The 26410-nt window shown below is 37.6% G+C and overlaps 1 protein-coding gene across 1 annotated transcript in view; it reads right to left on the bottom strand.

Annotated features, from left to right (window-relative positions):
- Positions 1 to 12051: 12051 nt before the first annotated feature.
- LOC131427976 (uncharacterized) overlaps positions 12052 to 26410 on the bottom strand; it is a 36222-nt gene continuing 21863 nt past the window's right edge. The window contains exons 2-3 of the mRNA XM_058591591.1: positions 15268 to 15733; positions 12052 to 14861 (exon numbers count right to left, since the gene is read on the bottom strand). Coding sequence (XP_058447574.1) covers positions 12938 to 14861; positions 15268 to 15733 — 2390 coding nt within the window. The 3' untranslated portion in view covers positions 12052 to 12937. The remainder of the gene's footprint in view (positions 14862 to 15267; positions 15734 to 26410) is intronic.

Raw genomic sequence — 26410 nt, 5'->3', positions numbered from 1 at the left:
CACAAGTAGAAATCTAAGAGTGATCTGCAGCCGCCTACGAAGAAGTTTAAATATTTTCAGTGATTATCTGTCAAAATGGAAAATTAAACCAAATGCAGCAAAAACGCAATTAATTATCTTTCCTCATTAGGCCAAGAGCTTCTTTTCTTAAACCAAACAATAATCACATTCTCAAATTAAATGGCTTGGAATTGACATGGTCTGATCAAGCAAAATACTTACGTTTAACGTATGACAAAAAACTCACTTTCAAGGATCACATTGAAGGAATCCAGGCAAAGTGTAATAAATCTATTAAATGTTTATATCCTCTTATAAACAGAAAATTTAAGCTCTGTCTAAAAAACAAATTATTAATTTATAAACAAATTTTCAGACCAGCCATGCTTTATGCAGTACCAATTTGGTGAAGTTGTTGTTCAACCAGGAAGAAAACGCTTCAAAGGATTCAGAATAAAATTCTGAAAATAATTTTGAAGCGTCCTCCCTGGTTTAGTACAAATGAGTTACACAGACTCACAAATATAGAACCATTAGATGTACTGTCACATAATATTATAAGCAAATTCCGACAAAAATCGATGCAATCTTCAATTCGCTCTCTGTATTAGTTAGTGAGTTAGTATATAAGTTCCTTTTCCCCATTACACAATACAAGTAGGTTTACAATTCTCCCTACACAAAATCACAGAATTGCAGAATGTCTTTATGGTAATAACCAAATCATGTATATAATAAGGCTGAAAAGTCGCCACTTGTGGCTGAACACCCAATTTAAATCCTAATACTTTAATTTTAACTCATATTCCAATTATTAGTTATTTAAAAAAAAGTCGGGTAGTTGTGGGGGATTCCAACATAGATGTCTCAAAACAAGAATTTATTAAATTCATTGATTTCATGAGCAAGTATATGAAGTTGGAAATGAAATCTTCTCCTTCACAAGCTACTACGCTTGGAGGCACATGTATCGATCTCGTATGTGCTAAAAATATCAACATATAAAGCCGTAGATATTTTTCATACTTTTCATATCATAGGCCTATTGTATCATTGATCAACCCGAATTCAGTAAAAACCATTCAAGCGAAGAGGTTGTGTTTCGATTATACTGCTCGTGTAATAACGGCTGCTGGTGCTAATAGCCAAGGCAATATTCGGGGCGTTTCCCGACTGGAAAGCTAGCACCGAAGGTCATCCCGTTCATACGCACAGAGGTGCGAGCGCATAGAAGTGACGAGTCACAGAGGTGCCATCGCATAAAAGTGCGAAGACGAAGGAGTGCAAAGGCACAGAGGTGCTAAAGAAACCCAGTGCTAATCTACCAGGTACCTGAGTTTGTACGCTGCGTATGATCGAAAGAGACGACATATATCGCGAGGTGCTACACTGCAAGCATCATATTTGATCGCCTCCAAGAGCAATGGCACTGTACCTGAGGTCTTGTACAGGCAGCACACCAAGTTCAGTGGTGACCACAACTTCGGCAAAGCAACTGAGATAGCAGGAGACGATACCAAAAGACTGCCAATTGGAAATCGTTGGATAAGCTTCACGTCGTTCTTTACGATAGAGGAACAGAGATGACACCTACAAGGTAGATTTAATTTTTTTATTTCTCTTATAACTGAAATTTTACTATATATAAGATTTCATTTGGATATAATTAATTTACAAAAAAAAACAGTTAATTTAATGGATGATCTCATGGAAGATCATCCGAATCCGATTCCGGATACTAGTAAGATCTTAAATACTCCAAGGGCTAAACATTATCCAGAGGGTACCACTGGGCCATGGATAGTCTATTTTCGCAAAAAAGAAAAGGTATTAAATTTGATGCAAATTACAAAGGTATTGACATCACATATTTCAAAAGTTGAAGAAATCTCTAATGTTAATAGAGATAAAATTCGAGTTGTTGTTAATGACTTGAAACAGGCAAACGATATTGTAACCTGTAAATTATTTGCTGTTGCATATAAAGTTTACATTCCTTCGAAGGAGGTGGAAATTGACGGTGTTGTGACTGAAGCCAGTCTGACAGCGGATGATTTACTAAAAAATGGAGTTGGTCGTTTTAAAAACTCCATGCTTGAGGAAATGAAGATACTCGAGTGCAAGCAATTGTACTTGCATCTATTGTCGAAGGATAATTCTTATCGTCCCTAAGATTCGTTTCGAGTAACATTTGCCGGATCTGCGTTGCCTAGCCATGTCTATATCGATAAAATTCGTCTTCCTGTTCGGCTTTTCGTACCGCATGGTATGAATTGCACAAACTGTAAAAAAATCGGATATACAGCTACTTATTGTAGTAATAAGTCTAAATGTATGAAATGTCAAGGGCCTCATAAGGATAATCTTTGCGATAAAGATATTGAAAAATGTGTTTATTGTGGGGATAATCCTTATGATCTTTCAGTATGCGCTGCATTTAAGTTGCGTAAAGACAAAATGAAGCTTTCTTTAAAAGCACGGTCTAAGCGCCCATACGCAGAAATGCTCATTGTTGTCCCACCTTTGGAAACCGAAAACGGTTTTCCAAATCTTGCGGAGCCAGAGGAATCTGAGTCTGACGGAAATAGTGAAGACTCAAGACTCCTCACGGGTCTGTTAAGAGGAGATTACCAAACCACAAAATACTAAAAAAGACACCTAAAATTACCCGTGTTAAATCTAAAAATCCAAATTTAAAACCAAAAACTGTGCCTCCTGGTTTGTCATATTCACAAACCAATCCAGGAACTAGCACAAGAAAAGACAATAATCCTGTGGGCTCCGTTTCACAGCCACCATCAGGATTACTGAAGTTTTCGGAAATTTTAGAATGGACTAAAGACCATCATAACGGCATTCCTTCCAATAGCTAGAACTTTTTTGAAACAGTTATCAGCTCAATGGCGAGTTCGCTCAGGTTTTGGATCATTTGATGGATAATTTATCATCCGCCGCAAATGATTCAATCACTATCCTGCAGTGGAATTGTCGAAGCATCATGCCAAAACTTGATTCATTTAAAGTTTTGTTGCATAGTCAAAAATGTGATGTATTTGCTTTGTGCGAAACATGGCTTACATCAAACATAGCCTTAAATTTTAATGAATAATGTGCCTCGATAGAGACTCTCCGTATGGTGGAGTGCTTTTAGGAATTAAGAAATGTTATTCCTTTTATAAATTAAACATTCCTTCGACTTCTAGTATAGAAGTTGTTGCTTGTCAAATAAACATTAAAGGAAAGGACATTTGCATTGCTTCGGTATATATTCCTCCAAGAGCTTAAGTTGGACAACGACAGCTTAATGAAATGGTCGAAGCCCTCAAGGAAGTTAAAGTTATCGCCATTCAAAAGCCGGGGAAATCAGCTTCCAATCACAACTCATATAGACCCATTGCAATGTTGTTTTACATCAGAAAATTGTTAGAAAAGATTATCCTTCGACGTCTCGACACTTGACAGCTGTCCATGCTCACTAAGACAATTGGCAGATGATGACGTGGTTTTAGTTACTGGACCCAAAGCTATTGATCTGCAAAAACCATTGCAAGATACCTTAGATAACTTGTCTGTTTGGACTGTTCATCTGGGTATCGAATTCTCTGCGGAGAAAACAGAGCTGGTCGTATTTTCAAGAAAGCATGATCCCGCGCAGCTTCAGCTTCATATGATGGGAAGAATGATCCAACAGATTTTGATTTTCAAATACCTCGGGGTGTGGTTTGATTCCAAATGCACGTGTGAAGGAATGCATTAGGTATCTGATAACAAAATGCCAACAAAGAGTAAATTTTCTTTGAACAATAACACGATCTTGGTGGGGTGCTCATCCGGAAGATCTAATAAAATTGTATCAGACAACAATACTTTCAGTGATGGAATATGGGTGCGTTTGCTTTCGTTCCGCTGCAAACTTTCATATTATCAAACTGGAGCGAATTCAGTATCGTTATTTGCGAATTGCTTTAGGCTGCTACATTCCATACATATTCCATCGACTCTTCAAGATATATTCCTATCCGTGACAGCCTCTTAAATGTCTTGATTAAACTTAATTTTTCGACACATCCATGCAGCGCGAAGTGCGTGGAATCTCGGAACACCTACGCTCGATGGAAATCCCAAAAATATTTACAAGTGAGTTCAGGCATATTGACTCAGAGAAAATATTTTACACGGACGGATCACGAATTGAAGAGGTTACTGAGTTTGGTATATCCAACAATAATGTTTCGGCTTCATTTAGGCTTCAAGAACCTGCATCTGTTTATATAGCAGAGTTAGCAGCAGTTCATTATAGTTTGAGTGTGTTCGTCACATTATCTCCAAACCATTATTTTCTCTTCACAGATAGTCTGAGTGCAATTGAAGCCATTTGCTCAAACGCTTTTGGCATAGTAACCGTTTTTCTTGGGCAAAATAAAACAATATCTGAACGACATTTTGAATATAATTATCAAATCACAATAGTTTGGGTCCCGGCTCATTGCTCCATGCCAGGCAATGAAAGAGCCGATATTTTAGCCAAACGTTGTGCTATTGAGGGTGAAATTTATGAGAGACTGATTGCTTTCAACGAATTCTATAGCACGTCTCGCCAAAGAACACTTACAGGCTGGCAAGCTTCTTGGGATAAAGATGATCTGGGTCGGTGGATGCACTCAATTATTCCTAAAATATCGACAAAGACATGGTTCAGGGGACTGGATGGGAGTAGGGATTTCATTCGTGTGATGTCCAGACTCATGTCCAATCACTACACGTTAGATGCACATCTCCTTCGAATTGGACTTTCCGAGACTAATCATTGTGCTTATGGCGAAGGTTACCGCGATATTGACCATGTCGTTTGGACATGCGAGACATGTGACGTTCCTTACATGAAACTTCTTTATTATTTCATTAAGTCCATTGGAGTTCCAATTTAAATTTTATTTTATGTTAGACTGTTTTCTCCTTCCATGAGTTCAACCAATAGCCAGCTATCTTATATTAAATAAAAGTGATGAACTGATACAAACAAACCTGAAATAGTTATAAGATTATGTACAAAATAAATGTATTTCATTTAATGTAATTTTTAATAGCAACTCGCTTGATAAAAACAGTGTTTAGATTACCTGATGAATACCAACATACTAATATGATATTCGAAATGTATTAGGTTTAAAGTACTATGTATTGTGGATGCCACGGCGAAGGAAAATTTATGTATATTGCCTATGAAATAAACGTATTTATGAAAAATATAATCCCCGTAGTTCGTCTCCGTAATTCTTCATATTCCTTAACTAAGTTACTGAAATTTAAAACTAATCTACTACAATGTGAAATGTGTTATACTTCACCACTTTTTAATATTAGTTATTACTGAAATAGTACGAAAAATGTTTGTGATTTTTACTTGGTTGCTTTTTTTTTGCTCTAATCTCTTCGTTTCCTTTATAATAATGCTTTATATATTGCAAAGTTCAATGATTTGTAGTAATAATTTTTTGTGCCCCCCAATATTTCATGGAACTGGCCGCCCCTAATCTTGTCATAGTCCTGTACCAGCGAAGTCGTTCCAGGGCAGCCAGTAACAACGACAGGAAACAAAGTAACAACTTTACATGACTAACACATCGTTACACATAGCATCTGATATGCAACTGTCCCGCATTGACGCAACTACTTATCCGGATTTTTGGTTCTACACACATGGCTGAGTCTGTGCATGCGGAGTTAAAATTAAAGGATATTGTTTCTCATCTAGTGTGGTAAGTAGCTATAGTCAGAGAGGTGAATGGTGTCGCTTTTATAAAATCTCTAAATCCTCTCGGGGGTTGAAACTATTATTAAATGTGCATTTTATCATTAGCAGATCGTTCAGTATCCTTTCGGGGATGTTGAACGATTTGTTTCTTTTGTGTTTTGTGCTGTTTTGCCTTTCTCATATAGAAAGGTTATGCAATCACTGTGAAAACCGACTTTTGAACCGAGGCCCGGAGGGCCGAGTGTCATATATCATTCGACTCAGTTCGTCGAGTACGTAAAATGTCTGTGTGTGTGTCTGTGTGTATGTAACGTTTTTTGCACTAACTTTTCTTGGAGATGGCTGAACCGATTTTCGCAAACTTAAATTCAAATGAAAGGTCTTGTAGTCCCATACAAAATTCCTGAATATTATTTGGATCCGACTTCCGGTTCCGGAATTATGGGGTAAAATGTGCAAAAAATTGTGAAAATAAGTGCACTAACTTTTCTCAGAGATGGGTTAAACCATTTTCACAAGCTTAGATTCAAATGAAAGGTCTCAAGGTTCCATAAAAAATTTCTGAATATTATTTGGATCCGACTTCCGGTTCGGGAGTTATGGGGTAAAATGTGCACAAAAAAAACGAAAATATGTGTCCAAATTTTTCTCATAGATGGCGCACCGATTTTCGCAAACTTAGACTCAAATGAAAGGTCTTGTGGTCCCATACAAAATTCCTGAATATTATTTAGATCCGACTTCCGGTTTCGGAATTATGGGGTAAAATGTGCAAAAAATTGTGAAAATAAGTGCACTAACTTTTCCCAGAGATGGCTGAACCAATTTTCACAAACTTAGGTTCAAATGAAAGATCTTGAGGTCCCATAAAAAATTCTTGAATATTGTTTGGATCCGACTTCCAGGTTCGGGAGTTATGGGGTAAAATGTGCAAAAAAGAAAATGTGTTATAACTTTTCTCATAGACGGCGCGACCGATTTTCACAAACTTAGATTCAAATGAAAGGTCATGTGATCCTATGCATAATCCCTGAATTTCATGCGGAACCGACTTTCGTATCCGAAAATATAGGGTAAAGTGTGTTAAAAATTGTATACCATCACTGAAAATGGGGAAAAACCTTGAAAAAATTTCTAAATCGACCTCAAATCTTTTCCAATTGATAGTTTTTATCAGTAGGCGGTCAAACAAACCGATTTCGGTTATTCTTTCAAGAATCGCAGAGAATTATTTTGAAGAATACCACAGTATTATATATGATAGTATGATTGATATGAGAAAGGCATCATTACACCACTAGGTGGATTAAAACAGGTTTTTTTCACCTCACCCACTTTACAATTCCCTTTCATGTTCCTTTTATCCTTCCCTTCCCATCAGGAAGTTAAAATGGTGAGAAGCCACGGAAAGATAGAAATCTCCGAATAACTAGAGAAACGTGCCACTTGAGCCAATTAGTTCTGATTCCCGGTTCATGCACTCAAAATCTCTGGTAAATCATAATGCAATATTGTGTTCAAGTAATTCATAAACAACCGAGATTTCTCAAAATTGCGTAATTTACAATAAAATAGCAGCGGTGCCAAGTATTTAAAATAAAAATCTGTGTATTTCGGAAATTAAAATTGATAAAACCTGGTGTAGTAATTCAAACGTTATCGAAACTATATCACCATTAAAGGTCACGATTCTGGGTTCTAGACACAAAGAATTATAATCTTCATTGATGTGTTAAATAACTCTAGTTTAAATGTTCATTGTTTGGATATATTGTCGCTGCAGCACTAATCTGCAATTCGCTGGACAGTCCAGCGCAGCGACGTTGCCGAGCGACGTCAGTTGAACTGCCATTTCCTATACATCAACTGACAGAATCATGTTACTTTATACATATTTTGTTGTCTTGTTATGAACCACGTGCTTCAACATAAATGAATACATTGTCTTGCCTCCACTATCGAAGCACATAACAATGGAATATTACTTTCTGTATGCGCTTAAAGTTGATAATGTATGTTTGGGAATCAATGGGTTTGATACTGAACGTTACAAGGGAGTGAATTTTCGTACAATTATGAATGATTAATATATCGCATGGCAGTCTACATACCATTGGGACACAGTGAACTTCGCTGGAGCAACATAATCAGGCGAGAGAGACGTCGCTTCCGATTTTTATCTGCATGCACAATAGCATGCGTTATAATAAAGAACTATTTCTGTTATTAACTATACTTTCATTGTGTTATTATATTTGATATTGGACTTATTATATTTCTTTTATTTTGCCTCAACCGGTATTTGTGTTTCTATCGCCGGAGTTGATATCGTGCTTTATAAAAGAACAGTTTGAGTTCCAGCGAACCAATGTTATTGGTATTCACGTCAATCCGGTTATGTCTCTGAAATTACCCACCCGCCTTTTCGTTTTTTTGTGAATTTTTGCTTAATGACAGCGCAGACAGGTGCTTTTGGTTTTTTTTTCGTTGAGGGACTGCAGTTTGGGTAGGGTTGTTATGCTGATCGGAACCTTCTCCACACCAAAATGTACAATAAGGAAACAATATGGGATAACACCAACAGGTGAAAAATCATAGTAGAAGTTGAAGAAAAAGTTTTTAGTCTGAGGTGGTAATGTTGATTTTAGTTCATTGTGCGAAATCTACCGTTTTTTTTAGAATAGAGCATTATACTTGGCTTGATACTATTTTTCGAATGCCTGGAAATAACAAATAATGTATCCAATATAAAAAGTACTCGATCGCTATACATTCTAGTACTCGAGAAATCAACATTACACTGGTTTCTGTTGAAAAAAATGTTGATCCGTATGCTGTTGGTTCTAAATACTTCCGGAGATCAAGAGCTCGAACCAGCCAATATCGCATTCTACTAAAACTAAGCGCAAAATTGTCAAAAGTCAAAAGCAAAGACATCATATTAACAAGATATCCAGCTCTCACATTTCCCGAACAAATCTTTGGCAACATCTTTTTTTGCGACCATGCCGCCCTCAGGCGAGTCCGCATCGAATCACGTACATAGAAGTAGGGGAGAGAAATGTCAAACTCGTACGCGCCAAAATAGCAGCACTGTGCACCCATACAATTGACATGACATGCCATGGGACTCTCCATTTGAAGATTATGTGAAAATCACATAGCTTGTACTGGGTTTCCAGATGTTATTCATAGACATCACGTAGAATATCAAATATAAATAAAGCACTGCATTTACGTGAGTAATCCTATAAAACTAATGATATTTTTTTTGTGCATATATGTCTTAAATAATTGGCACGATGCGGCTCGACAAAATTCACTGGGTTATTTCGACATACTCACACTAGCATTAACCTTTCAACTGCTGAGAATAGTCACACCAACACATTCGCACGTGGATTGGACTATGTGCCATTTGTAAACGGCTATGTCATGTTAAGGTAGCGCTTCGCCGTGGTCACGGGAGTTCGCTGCCTATCCCGGGGTTTCACGCACTTTACCCAAAATTGTGAGAAAACGGGAAAGAAAACGGAAATTCCAAGAACATACACTGAAATGAAAATCTTATTTATATTCATTAGATTTGTCATATGAATCATATGCAGAATATAATTCATAGACATTATATGGAAACTTATAATCTTTATTTAATGTGTACGTCAAATCTAAATGAACGTTATCATAATGAAAGTTAAAAACTATAAGGATCAGCCCCGTAGGGTTGTTCGAGCCATTAATGTGGAACAAGGCAACCAAAATTTTTAATGATCGACATTTTTAATCAATCGCCACACTTTTGAATCCGCAAATGCACGAGAGTCTGCTTAGTCTTAATTATGAACCAACACAGAACACGCGAACCATGAATATAGACTATATTTGTCATGATTTGTATTTGTTTTTTAGCCAACGAAATTACATCAATAGCCCAAATGTATGCAATTATATGTTTATACAAGCATGCGATACAAATATCGATATTTAAGCTTCTTTTCGCCAAGCTTGTGTTCAAGATTCGTATGCAAGTAGATATTTTTATAGCGTTTCTTTACCATTACTACCATTCTGTGATTTCGGTTGAAGTGATAAACTTTTTCTCATTATCAATCGAGTTCATCTTATATAAATAAGAAATTAATCTTATGCACTCAAAATTTACCCTAGGGTAGTTGTCAATTTCTCAGGCGAAACGACATAACATGGGATTTCATCCAATCTTGCATGACACAAGATCAGAGCATAGCAATTAAAGCTTCAAATCGTTTTATGGCACTTTTTGTCTTGCTCTTTAGCAGCAACCTACCTCTAGAAAGCTACATGTAGGACTGAAACGTTAGCTATAATTTTGCTTATATTTATAGCTTCGCGTGCTTCCAACAGCTTCGCTTTTGCATCGATTGACCAATCAGAGCGCTGCTTTCCCTTTGATATATCGCTTACTCCTTCAAAACCGTCGACTATGGCAGGGAAATCCGGTATGTCGGAGTTTTTTTGCAGACAAAATAGGACACTGCTAGCTAATAATCAACATTTTAATGATATACATTTAAAAATACATGGCTATGAACATTCAAATCAATACGTAGAAATATTTCCAATCAAATGGTGACATGGTATTAATAATTGATACAAAATTGACTGAGCTGTAATTGTTCAAAACCTGACCACATTTCTACGTGTATATTTCTTGAGTTTCTAGTTTGCACCACTATATAGAAAACAAAAATGTGTTCCACATTAAAAAATATCCCATATAATTTATATGGAAATTCGATGAAAGTCGTGAATAGTGGTGTCCTCGATAGTCATCAACTGCTCCAGACCATTTTTTCAGGAAGTTTCGCATCTCAATGTAATTTTAAATCGCTGACAAGACAGCTCATCCAACTTCGTTCAAGGATATGCGTTAACGGACCATGAAATATATATCCGGTACATTTCATTACTCTATCTGTCTAGTAAGATTCATTGTTTTATTTTCAGTCTCGGGATCTCACTTCTCTTTCGCAAATATCATGAGGTGCTCCCTTACCGAATGGAATACTAGTATAGCTTGAATCCTCAAAGAAAAGTAGTAGTTGGCAATTATCTGCTATTCGTATGACCTATATTGAAAGTTATATATATATATATATATATATATATATATATATATATATATATATATATATATATATATATATATATATATATATATATATATATATATATATATATATATATATATAAATTTTATAAAACTAGTCATATGGTATATATGAACCTATATAAATAAATTCGAAGTGAATATAATATGCGCTTCATAAATTGTTCCAATGTATGTTGTGCGGATATCTAGAAATGGTTATAAGACGCGCCAATAAATTTGACTCAGACTGGAAATTTCATTCGTTATATGGAAATCCTGTAAAAATAACGTTTAGAAGAGTTTTATGTTTCATAAGATTATCTCATATATTTGACATGATGTTGAACACATCTTGAAACTATGATTGAAAATGCTAATAGTGCAAAATCATTAGAATATCATATAATGTGAAAAAGAAAATTTAGCTCAGTGTACGATTCTAGATAATTAATTTTTCTATCGATTCGTATATAAATTGTGCCTGATAAACGTTTTTATCGAAAGATTTCGTGCGAGTTATAAAAATAAATGAGTTTTTCCTTATTCTTTCGCACGCACACAATGTCAACGCATGCATTGGGGTGTGCAAAATGCAACATGTGGTAAACGCTAGTAACATTTCTTTTGTTTTCGTTTTCCGTTCTCTCTGCGTAAACGTTGAATATAGATGAGTAGAAAATGTAAGTAAGTGTTACTACTTTATAAAATAATTACTATTCATGTTTCAATAGAACGAGAAATCAGTAATGATTTTCATCGTTACTAGCTTTGACGCTTTGTTGAAAACGTAGCACATCCCTACATATGCGAGTTGTTTATAGCGAGAAAAGGAAAAAATAAAACAAAATGTTTAACAAAACTCGCACGAAATCTCGCGAAAGAAAAGCTTTCTAACTGATATTTTTCGCCAAATGCATAGTTAAATCATTTACCTACAATTGTATGTTTTTGATTTTTCGTGAATCGGGTTAGTATTGGAGAAATTTGCAATTTAGGGTGAAATTTCGGCGACAAAGCAAGAGGAAGCAGTGAGTTGTCTCGCTTCGACCTGACCACGGCGAAGCGCTACCTTAATATAGATTTAAATGTGGCAACCCTGCTATACAAAATTGAACAAGCCACACTGTGTGCTAGGCGGGTTCGACAGAAGTAACAAAATGCTATATTCGTTATTCAAATATGTGTTTATTTTCTCTAAAAATATAAATTACATTTCCTATTATATTGATGAAACTAATTTCGCGTTTCAACTTAAATATTCTTCCGCCTTAGTGTCATTATGTTGTTTCTCAAGCGGTAGAATCTATGCGACACTTGCACGTAGCTCATTTTTTTCGAAACAAATTAGTTATCAACACACATTTACCACTTTTATTTTTTTTATGCTCGCATTTCATTTCTAAAAAATACACAGATCTACAATTAAACTACTTAGTGAATACATAAAATACTAAATAATTTTAACATAATCTAGTTGTGTATCTATTTTTGCACAGGATTTTAATTCATATATTCAGTATATACACTTCATCACCAATATAGGCACTTTTCACAAATAATTTATCTATTGACGTGCACATACGATGAAAATAACCATACAAAAGTTCAGCCACACATTAACCTTTAGGTGCGTTGTTTCGAAATAACATACTGGAAATGCCTCAAACTTTGTATATTCGCGTTTCAAGCAAAGCTTTATCGATACCAGAAACAAAAAATAAATCGACCATGCGCGTTGAACAAAACTTCAAAATTCTCTAAAAATACATATTATAGATTCGGTAAAAAAAATTTAGACACAATATTGTTTCACTATTTAGCATACACAGTAGATTTGTAAAAGTATGATCAAACTGTTAATCATAATTAACTGCCGATATAAAATTATGTACAATTATTCCAAATTATAGACTGATGGTAAGATACTGAATACGAAATTTCGCCTGTGACATATGTGTAATAATGATGATAAAGTAATTAGAGACGGTTTCACAGCCCATTCTCGTCGCCACGTCGCCTCGTTACCACTTACCAGCGTGCTACAAATGTTGTTATCGACGTTTTGTTCTTTTAGCACTTAGTGTAACCTTCCGCAACAACACTTTCCGCATGGGCAGCTTCCGCGTCACTTCCGTTGCAATAAGCTTCGATTTTGTTCCCACCTTGTGTGTCGAAGTACTTAGTATTGTAATACAATCAGCTTTCCGCAATGACCTCTTTACTAGTGTCCTTTCCGTAGATTTGACGAGATCAGTAGATCGCAGTACTCGCTTTTCAACTGGTATTTTGCTACCATTATTTTTAATTCCTTTTAAACTCAGGTTTTTGTTGTTATTGGTTTGAGAAATAACTGTCCTACTGTTATCATTGGGTTTATTGAATCCGACAGTTTGTTTTGTTTTTTTCAAAGTAAGCAAACTGACCGAGCCACTGGTTTTAGAAAGAATATTGCCAAATTTACCCGGTATACTTTTCCTAGTATTTGTGTTACGATTTTCTTGTTGCCGTCTCGCGCAGCGTGTTCTATGACTGCTTCTAGTTTCATACACAATTTTAACAATATGCTTCAACGCATTCTTCATTCGGTTTTTATCTTTTCCGTTATGTAATGAATTGCGAGTTGTTGAATTTTTCTTTACCCCAGAATATGTCGATGATGATGCCTTAGTTTCGTCACCGCTAGCACAACTGTCACTGTCGGAAAAATTGATGCAATCTTGCGTCAGGGCAGCCAAACTAGACGATGATATCTCATTAATCTGAATACCTTCTTCATCTCGACAGGAAGTATTGGATTGACGATCTACTCTTACACGAAGAATATTACTTGTTTGTTCAAACTCGTTACTGGCGAGTCTAGATTCCAAAGAACAGCTTGGCAACTCGCATTCTAATATTTTCTCTGCTGTATTACAAATGTGTTCATCGGTGACTGGATATAGATAATCGAGCGCGTCTCGTTGATAACTGTGCTCCGACAAATCGTGTGCTGTGTATTGCTGAGTTGTATAGCTACAACCCACTTGATCTTGCTGTTGTGGATGACGGTAATCGAACCGTTCCATTTGATACGTCGGCTGCTCGTGGTGCTCTTCTTGCTGGAAAGGACTCTCTTGGTAATGAATATCATAAAGTTGATGAGAAGGCATATGCGGCAATGGATAATCATGAAAATTTTCTATAATAGCAACGTTCCCCGTGCATTCCAGGTGCGATTGACGCAATGAATCCGATGGTAGTGAGGTAGATGCTTCCATCATTTCAGAATGTATTCTTTCGGATTTCGTTTGCAAGTTGGTAAGCGAGTAAGTGTCTTCTAAATCTTGTGAGTTGCGCTCTCGGGTAACGACAGGAGAACAGGAAGTTTGTTGTTGCGTTACATGAACGTGTTGATTCTGATTCTGATGATGGAGATGATGGTTTAATGTATACTGCTGCGTAGTTGTGTAATTTGTGCACGCATGATCATTCTTTCCTGTGCCCAGAAACGTTTTGTAAGATTCAGCGAAACTGTTCGTGTATGTATCTTGATACGATGTTGATGCTGTGGATTCCAGATATTGTTGGTTCTGTTCATTCTCTGATAATGTTTCTTGGCAAGTAACTTGGGATAAATCTATGGATTCGCGAGTGGTATGATCATATAAAGTAATTTTCGTGTGATCCAGTGGTTGAGCGTAACTAGTTTCATAGTTAATCTGTGGTAAATGAGTTTTCATTGATCGTAAAACATCACGGAGCGGAGGCCCAGGGGGATCCAACATAATAATTACCACAGATGTATTGTCAGCCTTCATATTACTCCTACTCCAGCGTTCTAGTGCTTCGTTAACCAATAATTTGCTAGGATTTTTCCAATTACAACCACCTTCTAAAGTGATGCGAATGTTATCCATTTCGGCAGCATGTACAATTTCTACAGCATGCTTTGGTGACAAAACATTCCACAAACCGTCGGTTCCAAATATTAAACATCTGTAAAAAGGTATTGAAACAAAATATTACTGTTCAATGGTAATTAAATCGGTCTGGTATTTATTCTCATCAGGAATTTATTTCGATACGAAAATAACGACATTCCCGAATAGCCGTTGTTACATTAGTCAATTGTTGACCGTACACGAGACAATATTATTGTAAATGTTCAGTATTGTCAAATCTTCATCAATACAACAATTCCTTTTGAATGCATACGGCTATTTTGCATTACACTATCAATAGTAATGACGAAATCTCAAGTATTGACAAACATATTGACAGGACCTACAATAATATGTTCATGTTTTACTGCTCTCAGTGGTTTGTTTACGTTTTCATTTACACGCTTTTGAAGTGGAATATGAACAAGTAAACAAACCGCTGATACATTATAAAAACTTACTTATATTTCTTTGGATCTATTTCAATTACAGAAACGTCGGGATTTGGGCTAACTACAAAATCATTGACCGCTGAGTTATAGCTCCATAAATCTCCCAAGCTTCGTGCTACTGCCAAAAATGGTATTTCGTCTATGGGAGTACTTCTACGAACAGGTCCTTTATGACCTATTCTAGGTCGATTCCATACCACCCTTGGAACACCGGATTTTGTAACAACTTTGCCCCCACAACTCATTATTCTCATTTTTTCAGCATATGCTTCAGGTTTATGATCTTCAGTTAACGGTGTCACAGCCCATTTGACAATCTGTTGACCTGTGAGCTCTTCTTCCTCTTTTTGATATCCAAGCACAATTCCAGAATCACCAACATGCCCAATATAGATTTTTCCGCGGCGTATGAATGCAATACTTGCAGTTGTGCCCGCTGTACTAGGTAAACCAGAAGATGTTTTCGGCCATTTATCTGGAACGAAATTTGAACACAAGGCTTAATAATTTTGAGTTTTGTGTATAATAATCCCTAATTAATTGAAAAGCGTCTAGACTATGTTTTGAAAAAGTTTTAGTTTTATAAAAGGGTTCAAGTGGAATATGATTCGAATTCGTTAAGTCACTTCATTAGTAGGGTATATTTATAATAACTCGACTTTATATAAATCATCTATTTTAATCTTACTCTCAAGGTCAATTTATCGCACAGAGACAGCAGATCTCACTCTAACTAATGGTTTTCGTATACGAGACCACTACTGGAGCCGTAACCCTACATTTTTCTAAATAAACTTATGCTTAGCCTTTCTCATACAGAAAGGGTATGCAATCACTGTGAAAACCGTTTTTCAAGCCGAGGCTCAGAGGGCTGTGTGTGTATGTATGTATGCATGTAATATTTTTTGCACTCACTTTTCTCGGAAACTGAACCAATTTCATGAACTTAGATTTGTAAGAGAAAAAGTACGGGTGTGTAATGTCAGAGACATAACTGGATGTCGTGAATACGAATATGACACGCTTTATTTATACTTCCGAATTCGAATTGGTAGTTGATCGATTGTTTGAATTGTGCAACTTTCCCCTCTTTCATTACTAGAATTTTAAACGATGCGCCTAGACTAAATTACAGATTAGTTACATTAAACATTCTGAAACGCAATTAAATATTATGAAATAAGAAGTATAGTTCTTTATAATAAAATAATGGTGGCTCTGAAAAGAACCTTTAATGAGAGCGTTGTTCTTTTCTTTCGCCATGAATAAAAATGGGTTGTATGAGGTACAGTAAAGTAAATTCCGCATAATACTTTAGGAGTATTATTATGGTTTTAAAAAGAACCGAATAGAAGTCTGGAATAGAGAACCGGACCCTGAGTTCAAGACCTAATCTTAGATCCAATAACAGACTCAGAATCCAGTTTCAATTCTAGAACTGCAATTTCAAAACTCAAATCAGTTCCGGATTACAGTTCCAGAATCCACTTCCAGCACGCATTGATGGCCAGCAAGCGAATGAGAGATGTGACCTGAGCGTTTGAGGTTTTAACCACGCAGAAGGTGCATTCTCCGGCGCTGCTGGTTGAAAGTTTAACTCCCGCGATGCCAGTCCTCTCCCCTCGGTGGCCAGCAAGCGAATGAGAGATGCGACCTGAGCGTTTGAGGTTTTAACAACGCAGAAAGTGCATTCTCCGGCGCTGCTGGTTGAAAGTTTAACTCCCGCGATGCCAGTCCTCTCGCCTCGATGGCCAGCAAGCGAATGAGAGATGCGACCTGAGCGTTTGAGGTTTTAACCACGCAGAAGGTGCATTCTCCGGCGCTGCTGGTTGAAAGTTGTTTTATTGTTTTGTTGTTCTTGTTTTACATACTAATGTTTAATCATAATATTTATTTTAATTATTAATAAAATATCTACCTACTTATAACTATCCCTAACCTAATACGTACAAATTTTGAATTATTTGTATTTCAGAGATTGAGCACCTCTCTTCAAATTTCGTGCAGTATTGTTCGAATTTTTGTTCTAGTATATCCAGTGAGGCCATCTCATGTACTTAACTAGTCCTTGTCCAAGGGGGTAGATTTAGAATCATCTTTAAGATCTTACTTTGAATGCGCTGAAGCCTAAGTTTGTGTGTTCGTGCACAGCCCCGCCAAACAGGGACTACGTATTCAATTGCGGGGTAGATGATTTGTTTATAGACAGCTATCTGATTCTTCAGGCACAGTTTAGATGTTCTACCAATCAGCGGATACAGAGACCTAATGAGTATGCTGCATTTTTGAACGATTTTGTCAACATGTGACCTGAATATCAGATGTCTGTCAAAGGTGAGTCCTAGATAGATAACTTCGTCGGACCATTGGATGACCTCATCACCGAATCGTATTCGGAATTCGTCTGATGGAACAAGTTTTGGAGATCTTGAATGTGGAAACAAGATGACCTGAGTTTTTGCTGCATTGATCACAATTTTCCAGCTTGTAAAATATTCCGTTAAAGCGTCCAGACCTGTCTGTAGTTTATTCTTCAGAGCATTAATGACACGACCTTTGTAAAGAATGGCAGTATCATCAGCAAATTGTGACAGAACACCACCACCCGGAAGAGGTGGGATGTCTGATGTAAAAATGTTGTATAGAATGGGACCTAAGATACTTCCCTGGGGTACACCAGCAGGAATAGTAAATCTTTCTGAAAGTGCATTATTCAGAGAAACCTGGAATGCTCTATCTGCAAGATAATTTTTGATAATTTTAATAAGATACATGGGAAAATTATACCTATGCAGTTTAAACACCAGGCCATCGTGCCACACATTATCGAATGCCTTTTCAATATCCAATATTGCCATGGCAGTCGTTTTGGACACTGATTTGTTTTGCTGGATGACGTTGTTAACCCTTGTGAGTTGGTGGATGGTGGATCTTCCTTTCCGGAACCCAAACTGTTCTTCCAGAAATATATCCTGTTCATCTGCGAAAGCAAGAATTCGCCTTTGTATTGACTTTTCAAACAGCTTGGATAGGGCAGAGAGTAAGCTGATGGGCCGATAGCTCTTGGAAAAGGAAGGATCTTTCCCTGGTTTCAAAACTGGAATAACTTTAGCTAACTTCCACATTGAAGGGAAGTAACCAAGCTCCCAGCACCTGTTAAAAATTTTAGCTAAGAAGACAAATGAGCGAATACTCAAATGTTTCAGCTCAATATTGAATGTGTTGTCGAAACCGGGGGCTTTATACTTTTGGATCACACAAACTGATTGCCTAGCGCATTTGCCTTCTCTACTGGTGTGATTAAAGGTATTCCTTCAGCTGCGTCCTGGGGTGACAGCAAAGGAGGAATAGGCTTCAGTTTTTTTAAGCACCTTCGTTAAGGACCAGAAGGGCTTTGAATGTGGGAGAATTTCTCGAAGCTTTTGCTGGAAGTTCCTGTTGCGAAACTCAGATATCCTTTCCTGGATTATCCTAGTTAAGTTGTTATAAGAAGTCTTCCTATCTAGGATGCCTGTTCGTTGATACTGCCTCCGGTAGATATTTCGAAGTCGGATGAGTTTCTTTGTGACACTGTCAATTTGAAGAGAGGAACTCGGCATATGTTGTACTGGAACCGTCCTATCACGAGCGACTGTGATTGAATGCTGGAAGGAAGATAGGGCCGCATCGATTTCCATCGGGGAATCAAGTGGCAGATCGATATTAATATGTTGGTCGGCGATTAGTTGAAATTGGACCCAATCGGTGCGATAATAGTTCCTCCGAGATTGCATAGGCACTGTTTCTGGTGAAGATCCCAACGTCAATATTACTGGAAAGTGGTCGGAAGATAGCTCGTTGAAGACAACCGGAGAGCTGTCTATGGCGATGTTGCTGATAAATATATCCAAAATGGAATGAACTCCCGATCTGGAAAGTCGCGTTGGTTGCTCCGGAGCGAGGATGTTGTACTGTCCAGCTTCGTAATCTTCGGCAAGTACGAATCCGTTTCGATTCTGTCTTTTGTTTCCCCACAGCTCATGCTGTGCGTTGAGGTCCCCAGCAATGATGAATTTGTTCTGTCGTCGAGTGAGCATAGCCAAATCTCGCTTCAATGATGCACACGTACCATCTCGAAGAGTGGTTTGTTTGGGGCAGTACGCTGTAATGATGATGATGGGTCCCATCGTCGTTGTAATCTCAATTCCGATGGCTTCTATAAGTTGCAATTTAAAGGCTGACAGAAGCCTGTGCTGAATGGATCGTTTAACGGCAATGGCAACTCCCCCTCCTCTGGTAGTTGTCCTGTCGAGCCTGTGAATCCTGTAATTGGAAATAAAAATAGAAATTTCAGGTTTAAGATGAGTTTAAGTTAATATAGCAATATCGGCATTCTTCTCTTGAAGAAAGTCGGACAATTCAGCAGTTTTGCTCCTGAGTGAGCAAGCATTCCAATTTACTATAACCAACTCATTATATTGCATATTCGATGATGAATTTGCCTAAGGCGTTGATTTGATCTAACCGCGTTCTGCAGTTTCGTAGTTTTGCTGTCATTGTTTCAAAAATGACGATAAGTTGTTCAGCAGAGTATAAGTCACCAGAGTCATCCTTTGCTTGTGGTTGATTATTGCCGCATCCCGGAGTGATTTTTGAGGAAGATTCTTTTTGTGGTCCAGCGGCTGAATCTTTTGGATTGCTGCGAGGAAGTGGCGGCAAATTCGGAATATCCCTTTTCGGTGGGAGCCGTGGAAAATTAACTTCATCCTTCTGTGGAACATTCTTGCGCGTTGATTGTTTACGGGACGCCTGTTGTCGAATTTGTGTGAACTCAGCACGTTTGGGACACGATTTGCTAGTAGTTGGATGGTCACCATCACAGTTCACACATTTTACAGCGATGTCATCTAGTAGGCAATCGTTGGTATTGTGTGGTTCGGCACATTTCCCGCACCGACTTTTCATGTGGCAATTCCTCGCTCCATGGCCGTAGTTCAAACAGTTCGTGCACTGTGTGACATCCCGATGTGCCGGTTTATACTTTTGCCATTCGATGATTATGTGAAATAACGATTTAATCGTTTTCAGTTGACTCATGGTAATGGAGCCCTTCTCCAGATGAACCAAGTAGAGTTGATCTCGATACTTTTTGTCCGTATTATGTCGCTTCATTTTAAACACCATCAAAGGCTTTAGTCCAGCCTCCGACAGTGCCTGCTTTAGTTCGGCTTCCATCATGTCGGGTAGTCCTCGAAGTACAACCTTCATAGGTTTGTTGGCGGCAATATCGTGTGTGAAGTATTCCGCTTTTGTCTCCTTCAGATAACATTCCACTCCTTTGCAGTGGTTCAAAGCCGGAACAGTTATTTTGTAGCCTTCAGTACATAATCGGATTGTTGCCTGTAGTCCTTTGCTGATCAGTGTGTTGAAATCCGAGCGTAGAGTTGGTGGGAAGCCCTTCAGGTAGAAAGGCGGCATTTTTTCCTTCTTCTGCAGTTCCTCTTCGACATCAACTGGCAGATCAGCATATTGGTTTTTACTCAGCAAACGGTCACACTTGGCTTCAGACGCAACCTGTACATCACTTGGCTTCAGACGCTTAGCATCCTTTGGATCCTTCTCGGATCTATGGCGGTTTTTACCCATAGCTTGGTAGGTAGACAACTGCGAATAAAAAATAAAACAAAATCGAAATTAGTCGTAGTAGGTTATTCGTCTATCCACATCGAGTGTTAGATGACGAATGATCGATTTTCGACCACGGGCCCCTCTTTTATACGCATTCAGTTGAAGATATGTGCCTGACTACCTCAAAATCGTCGTCCTTGCGCGAAAAACCCAAGCGAAAGAAAAGAGTTTTCCACGTTGTTTTCAAATTTTAAGAAAACATTTTTTTTGAGTTGTTTGTGGTTATCGCACACTGTTCAAAATATTATCCTAAATTCCTGATCATATTTTTGATGAAATAGTGAAAGAATTATGTTGCTACCATTAATACAAGTCAAGATATTCACGATTAAGTTCTGCCCATTCTTCCATATGGCTAATTTAAAAAGGCACCCCATAGTAAAGTAAGTCGTATTCACGACAAAAAACGAACTTTGCTACATCGTATCCATCAACTATGATTCACAGTAATATGAACAGCAGTTTGTGTAGACTACCTGTATGTGTTTTGTAGAACTACGAAAAATAAACGCATTATATTTTGTTCTTCTTTCACGAGCGGTGCGTCCGAGTTTAATGTGCTGAGAAAAATTTCCGATCGTAGATAATTGTAAGTAACGAGCTTACAATTTTATCAGAAGTGGGATATGATCTCGAGGAATACGATTAATGTCTGACGAAGCGGAATTCCACGGATTCGAGGACGAAAGCAACGCACACGATGGGCAGGAATTAAAAAATTTGATGAGAAGATTGCTGTCAGTTCTGGAAGTTGCTGCAATGCACAATAATCAGGAAGAGCGAAGTGAAGGGCATCTTCATCCAGATGAAGTCAACAAATTGCTCCCAACATTGCCCAGCGGATAGGATGTAAAAACATAATGTACTATTGTGAACCACTTTAAAAATCTTTATCATTGGACGGATCAAACTACGCTTCTGTATGCATCTTGTCGTTTGGAAGGTGCAGCCAAAGAATGGTATAGTAGTTCCGAGAATGAGGCGGAAGTTCATTTGACGTTGTCCAATCTGGTGAAATCAAAAGATGAAAGTTACGAACATTTTGTTTTTCGAGTGGAAGCTTTGGCGGCGCGCGTTCAGATGAGTAAAATAGCGAGAGTGACATACACTAAGGTCTCTTTTTACACGGGGATTACGTACCGTGTTAAAAAAATCCGTGTAAAACAAAACCGTGTTAATTGCGCAAACCGTGCAAAAAAAACGCATGGAAAATTTCACGAAATAATCCCAAAAACCGTAGATTTGATTATTTGTTTGCAGTGGCGTATCTAGGATGGGCGAAGGGGACATTCGCCCCGGGCGCAACATTTTTAGGGGGGCGGCAATTTAAATTAGCGGGGAGCGGCGACTTTAATTAGGTTTTCTTCCAGACATGTTGCCTTTTTTCATTTTTCTCAAAAAATAAATGACAGTCCTTTTACACTCTCATCAGAAACCGTGAGAATTGTGAAAACCGCGTGAATAAAAACCGTGTTAATTTCGGAATCCGTGTAAAAAAAAGCCGTGTATAAAAAACCGTGTAAAAAAAACGTGTAAAAAGAGACCTTAGTGTACATCGTTAGAGGATTATCCCTGGACCCAATTTATGACCAGATATGTGTAAACCATTTCAACGACAGCCTCAACCACATTCGTAAATGCGAGGCAAACAACAACATGAGACACAAACGTCAACCATCGGTGACTAGTTTCCACAAAGTTTCTCAAAAACCATCTGATACCGATATGCAAGGGACTACGGGGATGTGCCTCAACAACGTAAATGCTTTAAGGCCATCGGACAAGTACCATGCGCGCGGGTGGTTTTAGGAAATTTTCGATGCAAATTTTGAAAAATTTGCCAAAACAAAAAACATATAGACCTTTGAAATACTTTTATCTATCTACAGGGTGAAAATGGATGGAAAATTCGGAGGATTTTCCGAGTCTTATCGAAAATAGCTCTAAAAAAATGAGTGTTTTTGTGATCTTTCACAGTTATCTGGAAAAATAATGCGACGACATAATTTTTTTTCAAATAAACCTTATGATGGATACAAAGATTACATTCGGACACATTTTTGGAAAACCTTTTCACGCTTTTCATAGAAATTCCATGAATTTCAAAACTTTCCACGAAATCGGTTATATGAAATTCGTTAATTTTCCATGAAAAGCGTGAAAAGGTTTTCCAAAAATGTTTCCGAATGTGATCCTTGTTGCCAGCATAAGGTTTTTTGAAAAAAACGACGAGTGGGTAATGTCAGAGACATAACTGGATGTCGTGAATACGAAAACAACTGACATGTTCCTTAACACTTCCGAATATCAATTAGTTGATCAATTGTATGAATTATGCAAGCATTCCCCTTTTTCACATTTTTCGCAAAAACAAAGAAGGCTTCACTTGATTTCGATGACTGTGAATTTCACTCAGCGAAAAGTGCACAAATCTAATCAAACAGTACTAAATTTGCACTAAACTGAGGTGATGCTCTTCACCGTTGTTTTTTCACCAATCAAACAACTGGCAGCTGTGACGTAATCGCTCTTGTCGGAAGTGAAACTAGCTTTGCAAACGACATACAATAGATCTGCTCGCAGTGGCGATAGAATCCAAAATGATCCAATTTTTGTTAAGAGGTTTCTTTTTACGTGATTTCGTTTGTAGTTTTTTAACTGATGGGTGGTCCTAACGGCTATAAAATTTGCCGCATACAGAATTTTAATGTCGATTATTTTATTTTGGATTTGCATTTCATCGAAAGAAACTATCAGAATGCTGTACGGGATTCATTCCATTCCTCTTTGATACTCGTTTATACCAAACATTTCAGAAAAGTTTAATTTTGAATTATTTGAAATTATGTCACACAGCTGAAAATTTCATCATAAAATTGTGATCATATTTCCGATGGCATGTAGCAAAAATTATGTTGATTCGTTAGATACAACAAGAGATATTCACGATCAAAAACTTATCACTCTCTCAGAGGGTAAATTTTGAAAAGGCGCCCCATAGTAAAGGAAGTCGTATTCACGACAAAAAAAATTCATTCCAACGAATTATTTTTTCGAATAATTGTGAAAAGTTCCAAAAAAAGCTCATTTTTTCAGTGCTATTTTTGATAAGACTCGGAAAATCCACCGAATTTTTCGGCCATTTTTACCCTGCAGATAGATAAAAGTATTTCAAAGGTCTGTATGTTTTAGGTTTTGTCAAATTTTTCAAAATTTCCTAAAACCACCCGCGCGCATGGTACTTGTCCGATGTCCTTAAAGCATTTACGTTGTTGAGGCACATCCCCGTGGTCCCTTGCATATTGGCTTTAAATTAGTCTTAAAAATACCTTCAAAAAAATTAAAAACATTGCATAACTCTTAAACGCCTTAACGTATCAACATACTTTCTTGAGCAAAATAATAGTATCAAATCAGTTCTACAAATGTTCCATACATTGTTTTTTTCGAGAAATGAGACACACAAAAACTACAGCCGAAAATAGATTTTGTCGTGAATACGACTTACTTTACTATGGGGCGCCTTTTCAAAATTTACCCTCTGAGAGAGTGATAAGTTTTTGATCGTGAATATCTCCTGTTGTATCTAATGAATCAACATAATTCTTGCAAAATGCCATCGGAAATATGATCACAATTTTATGATAAAATTTTCAGTTGTGTGACATAATCTCAAATAGTTCAAAATTAAACTTTTCTTAAATGTTTGGTACAAACGAGTGTCAAAGAGGATAATTCATAAGGCGCGTTTGCCTTTCTGGTATTTTGGAAGCTCATAGCACACTGATCTGTAGAAGGATTTATATAATCTATTTACCAATAGAAACGAAAATTTTCAACTTGAACGTGTATTGCAACAACATTGAAGTTTTTCAATAGTACACTATTGAAAAACCTGTTTGATTTAACCCATGACAGCACCAGCCAATCAGAACGCGAGATGTCTGCATCTATACAAGAGCATATATATAAAAGTTGAGTGCTTCATTTTTCCTACCATTTGCTGAGCATCTGTTCCCGAAACAAGACACACGAGAGCAACATCGTGGACCTATCGTCTCACTGTTTCCCGTTCTGCGTACAGGAAAGGAATTCTTACAAAGGTGATGTGAAAAATAGCATTTATGTTAAAGCAGCTACTCTGAACGTACGAGACGCCGCCAGCACGCTGAAAGCGAAAACCCGTAGAAAGGCAGCCAAGAAATCCAGCAAGCAGGCCCATTCAAATAGCACTTTTCAGTGCTAAAAATAATCATAAAGAACTAGTTGAATTTTGTTGCTTTCCTACCATTTTCCGAGCAAATGTTGCCGAAACAAGGCACACACGAGAAGTTAAATTAATTTGCACCGTCACTAACACATTCAATTACGAACGGCAATGCGAAAGTAGAAGTGATGATGTTGAATACATCTTTATACTAGTATACAAATATGCCGTGCGAAAGAGTTGCCACGTACAGATCAATATGTATTTTTTTTTGTCGTGAATTCTTTAGTATGGGGCGCTTTTTGGTCGTGATATCTAACACATTCAAATACGATAGTAACGCTGTTTCGCAATACGAAAAAGAAAATTTTGTGCTAGAAACATCTTTATACTAGTATACTTTATACAAATTATTAGAACAAATGTTTCCACTTGATTTGCGCACTCTACTTTCCAGGCGTATCAGAACTGGCTAAATTTAAAGCAATCCTAAATATTTCTTTATCAGTGATGTGGTCGTCCTGAAAAGGACGGGGTTTTCAACTCCTCGTCGTTACGGATGGCCAGCTGCAGATGACGAGGGATGATTCTCGTTTTCTTGTTGTCACGGGCAGCGTTACCGGCCAATTCCAGCACTTCGGCGGCCAGGTATTCCATCACTGCCGCCAGATAGACCGATGCACCGGTACCGACACGTTCGGCGTAGTTCCCCTTCCGAAGCAAACGATGGATTCTGCCGCCAACTGGGAACTGCAGACCAGCACGGTTTGAGCTTTGCCTTGCCCTTAACCGTTCCTCCTGTATGCGTGGTTCTGCGTCGAAATCCCACAAGATGCTGTTAAGAGCTAGACAGCCAATTCAGTATAACTAGCTGCCACTCTGCTAACTCTCTCTTTTATATCGTCTCACTGTTTCCCGTTCTGCGTAAAGGAAAGGAATTCTAACATATGGGTGGTCCTTACACCATTACCAATAGCAGGTATAAAATAAAATGTGATGTGAGAAATAGCATCATTTAAGTTAAAGCAGCTACTCTGAACGTACGAGACGCCGCCAGCACGCTGAAAGCGAAAACCCGTAGAAAGGCAGACAAGAAATCCAGCAAGCAGGCCCATTCAAATAGCACTTTTCAGTGCTAAAAATAATCATAAAGAACTAGTTGAATTTTGTCGCTTTCCTACCATTTTCCGAGCAAATGTTGCCGAAACAAGGCACACACGAGAAGTTAAATTAATTTGCACCGTCACTAACACATTCAATTACGAACGGCAATGCGAA

Source organism: Malaya genurostris, chromosome 2 (genome assembly GCF_030247185.1).
Source record: "Malaya genurostris strain Urasoe2022 chromosome 2, Malgen_1.1, whole genome shotgun sequence".
In the NCBI taxonomy this organism is placed as follows: domain Eukaryota; kingdom Metazoa; phylum Arthropoda; class Insecta; order Diptera; family Culicidae; genus Malaya; species Malaya genurostris.
Note: the sequence above shows the minus strand (reverse complement) of the source record. Positions and strands in the feature narration are given on the sequence as shown.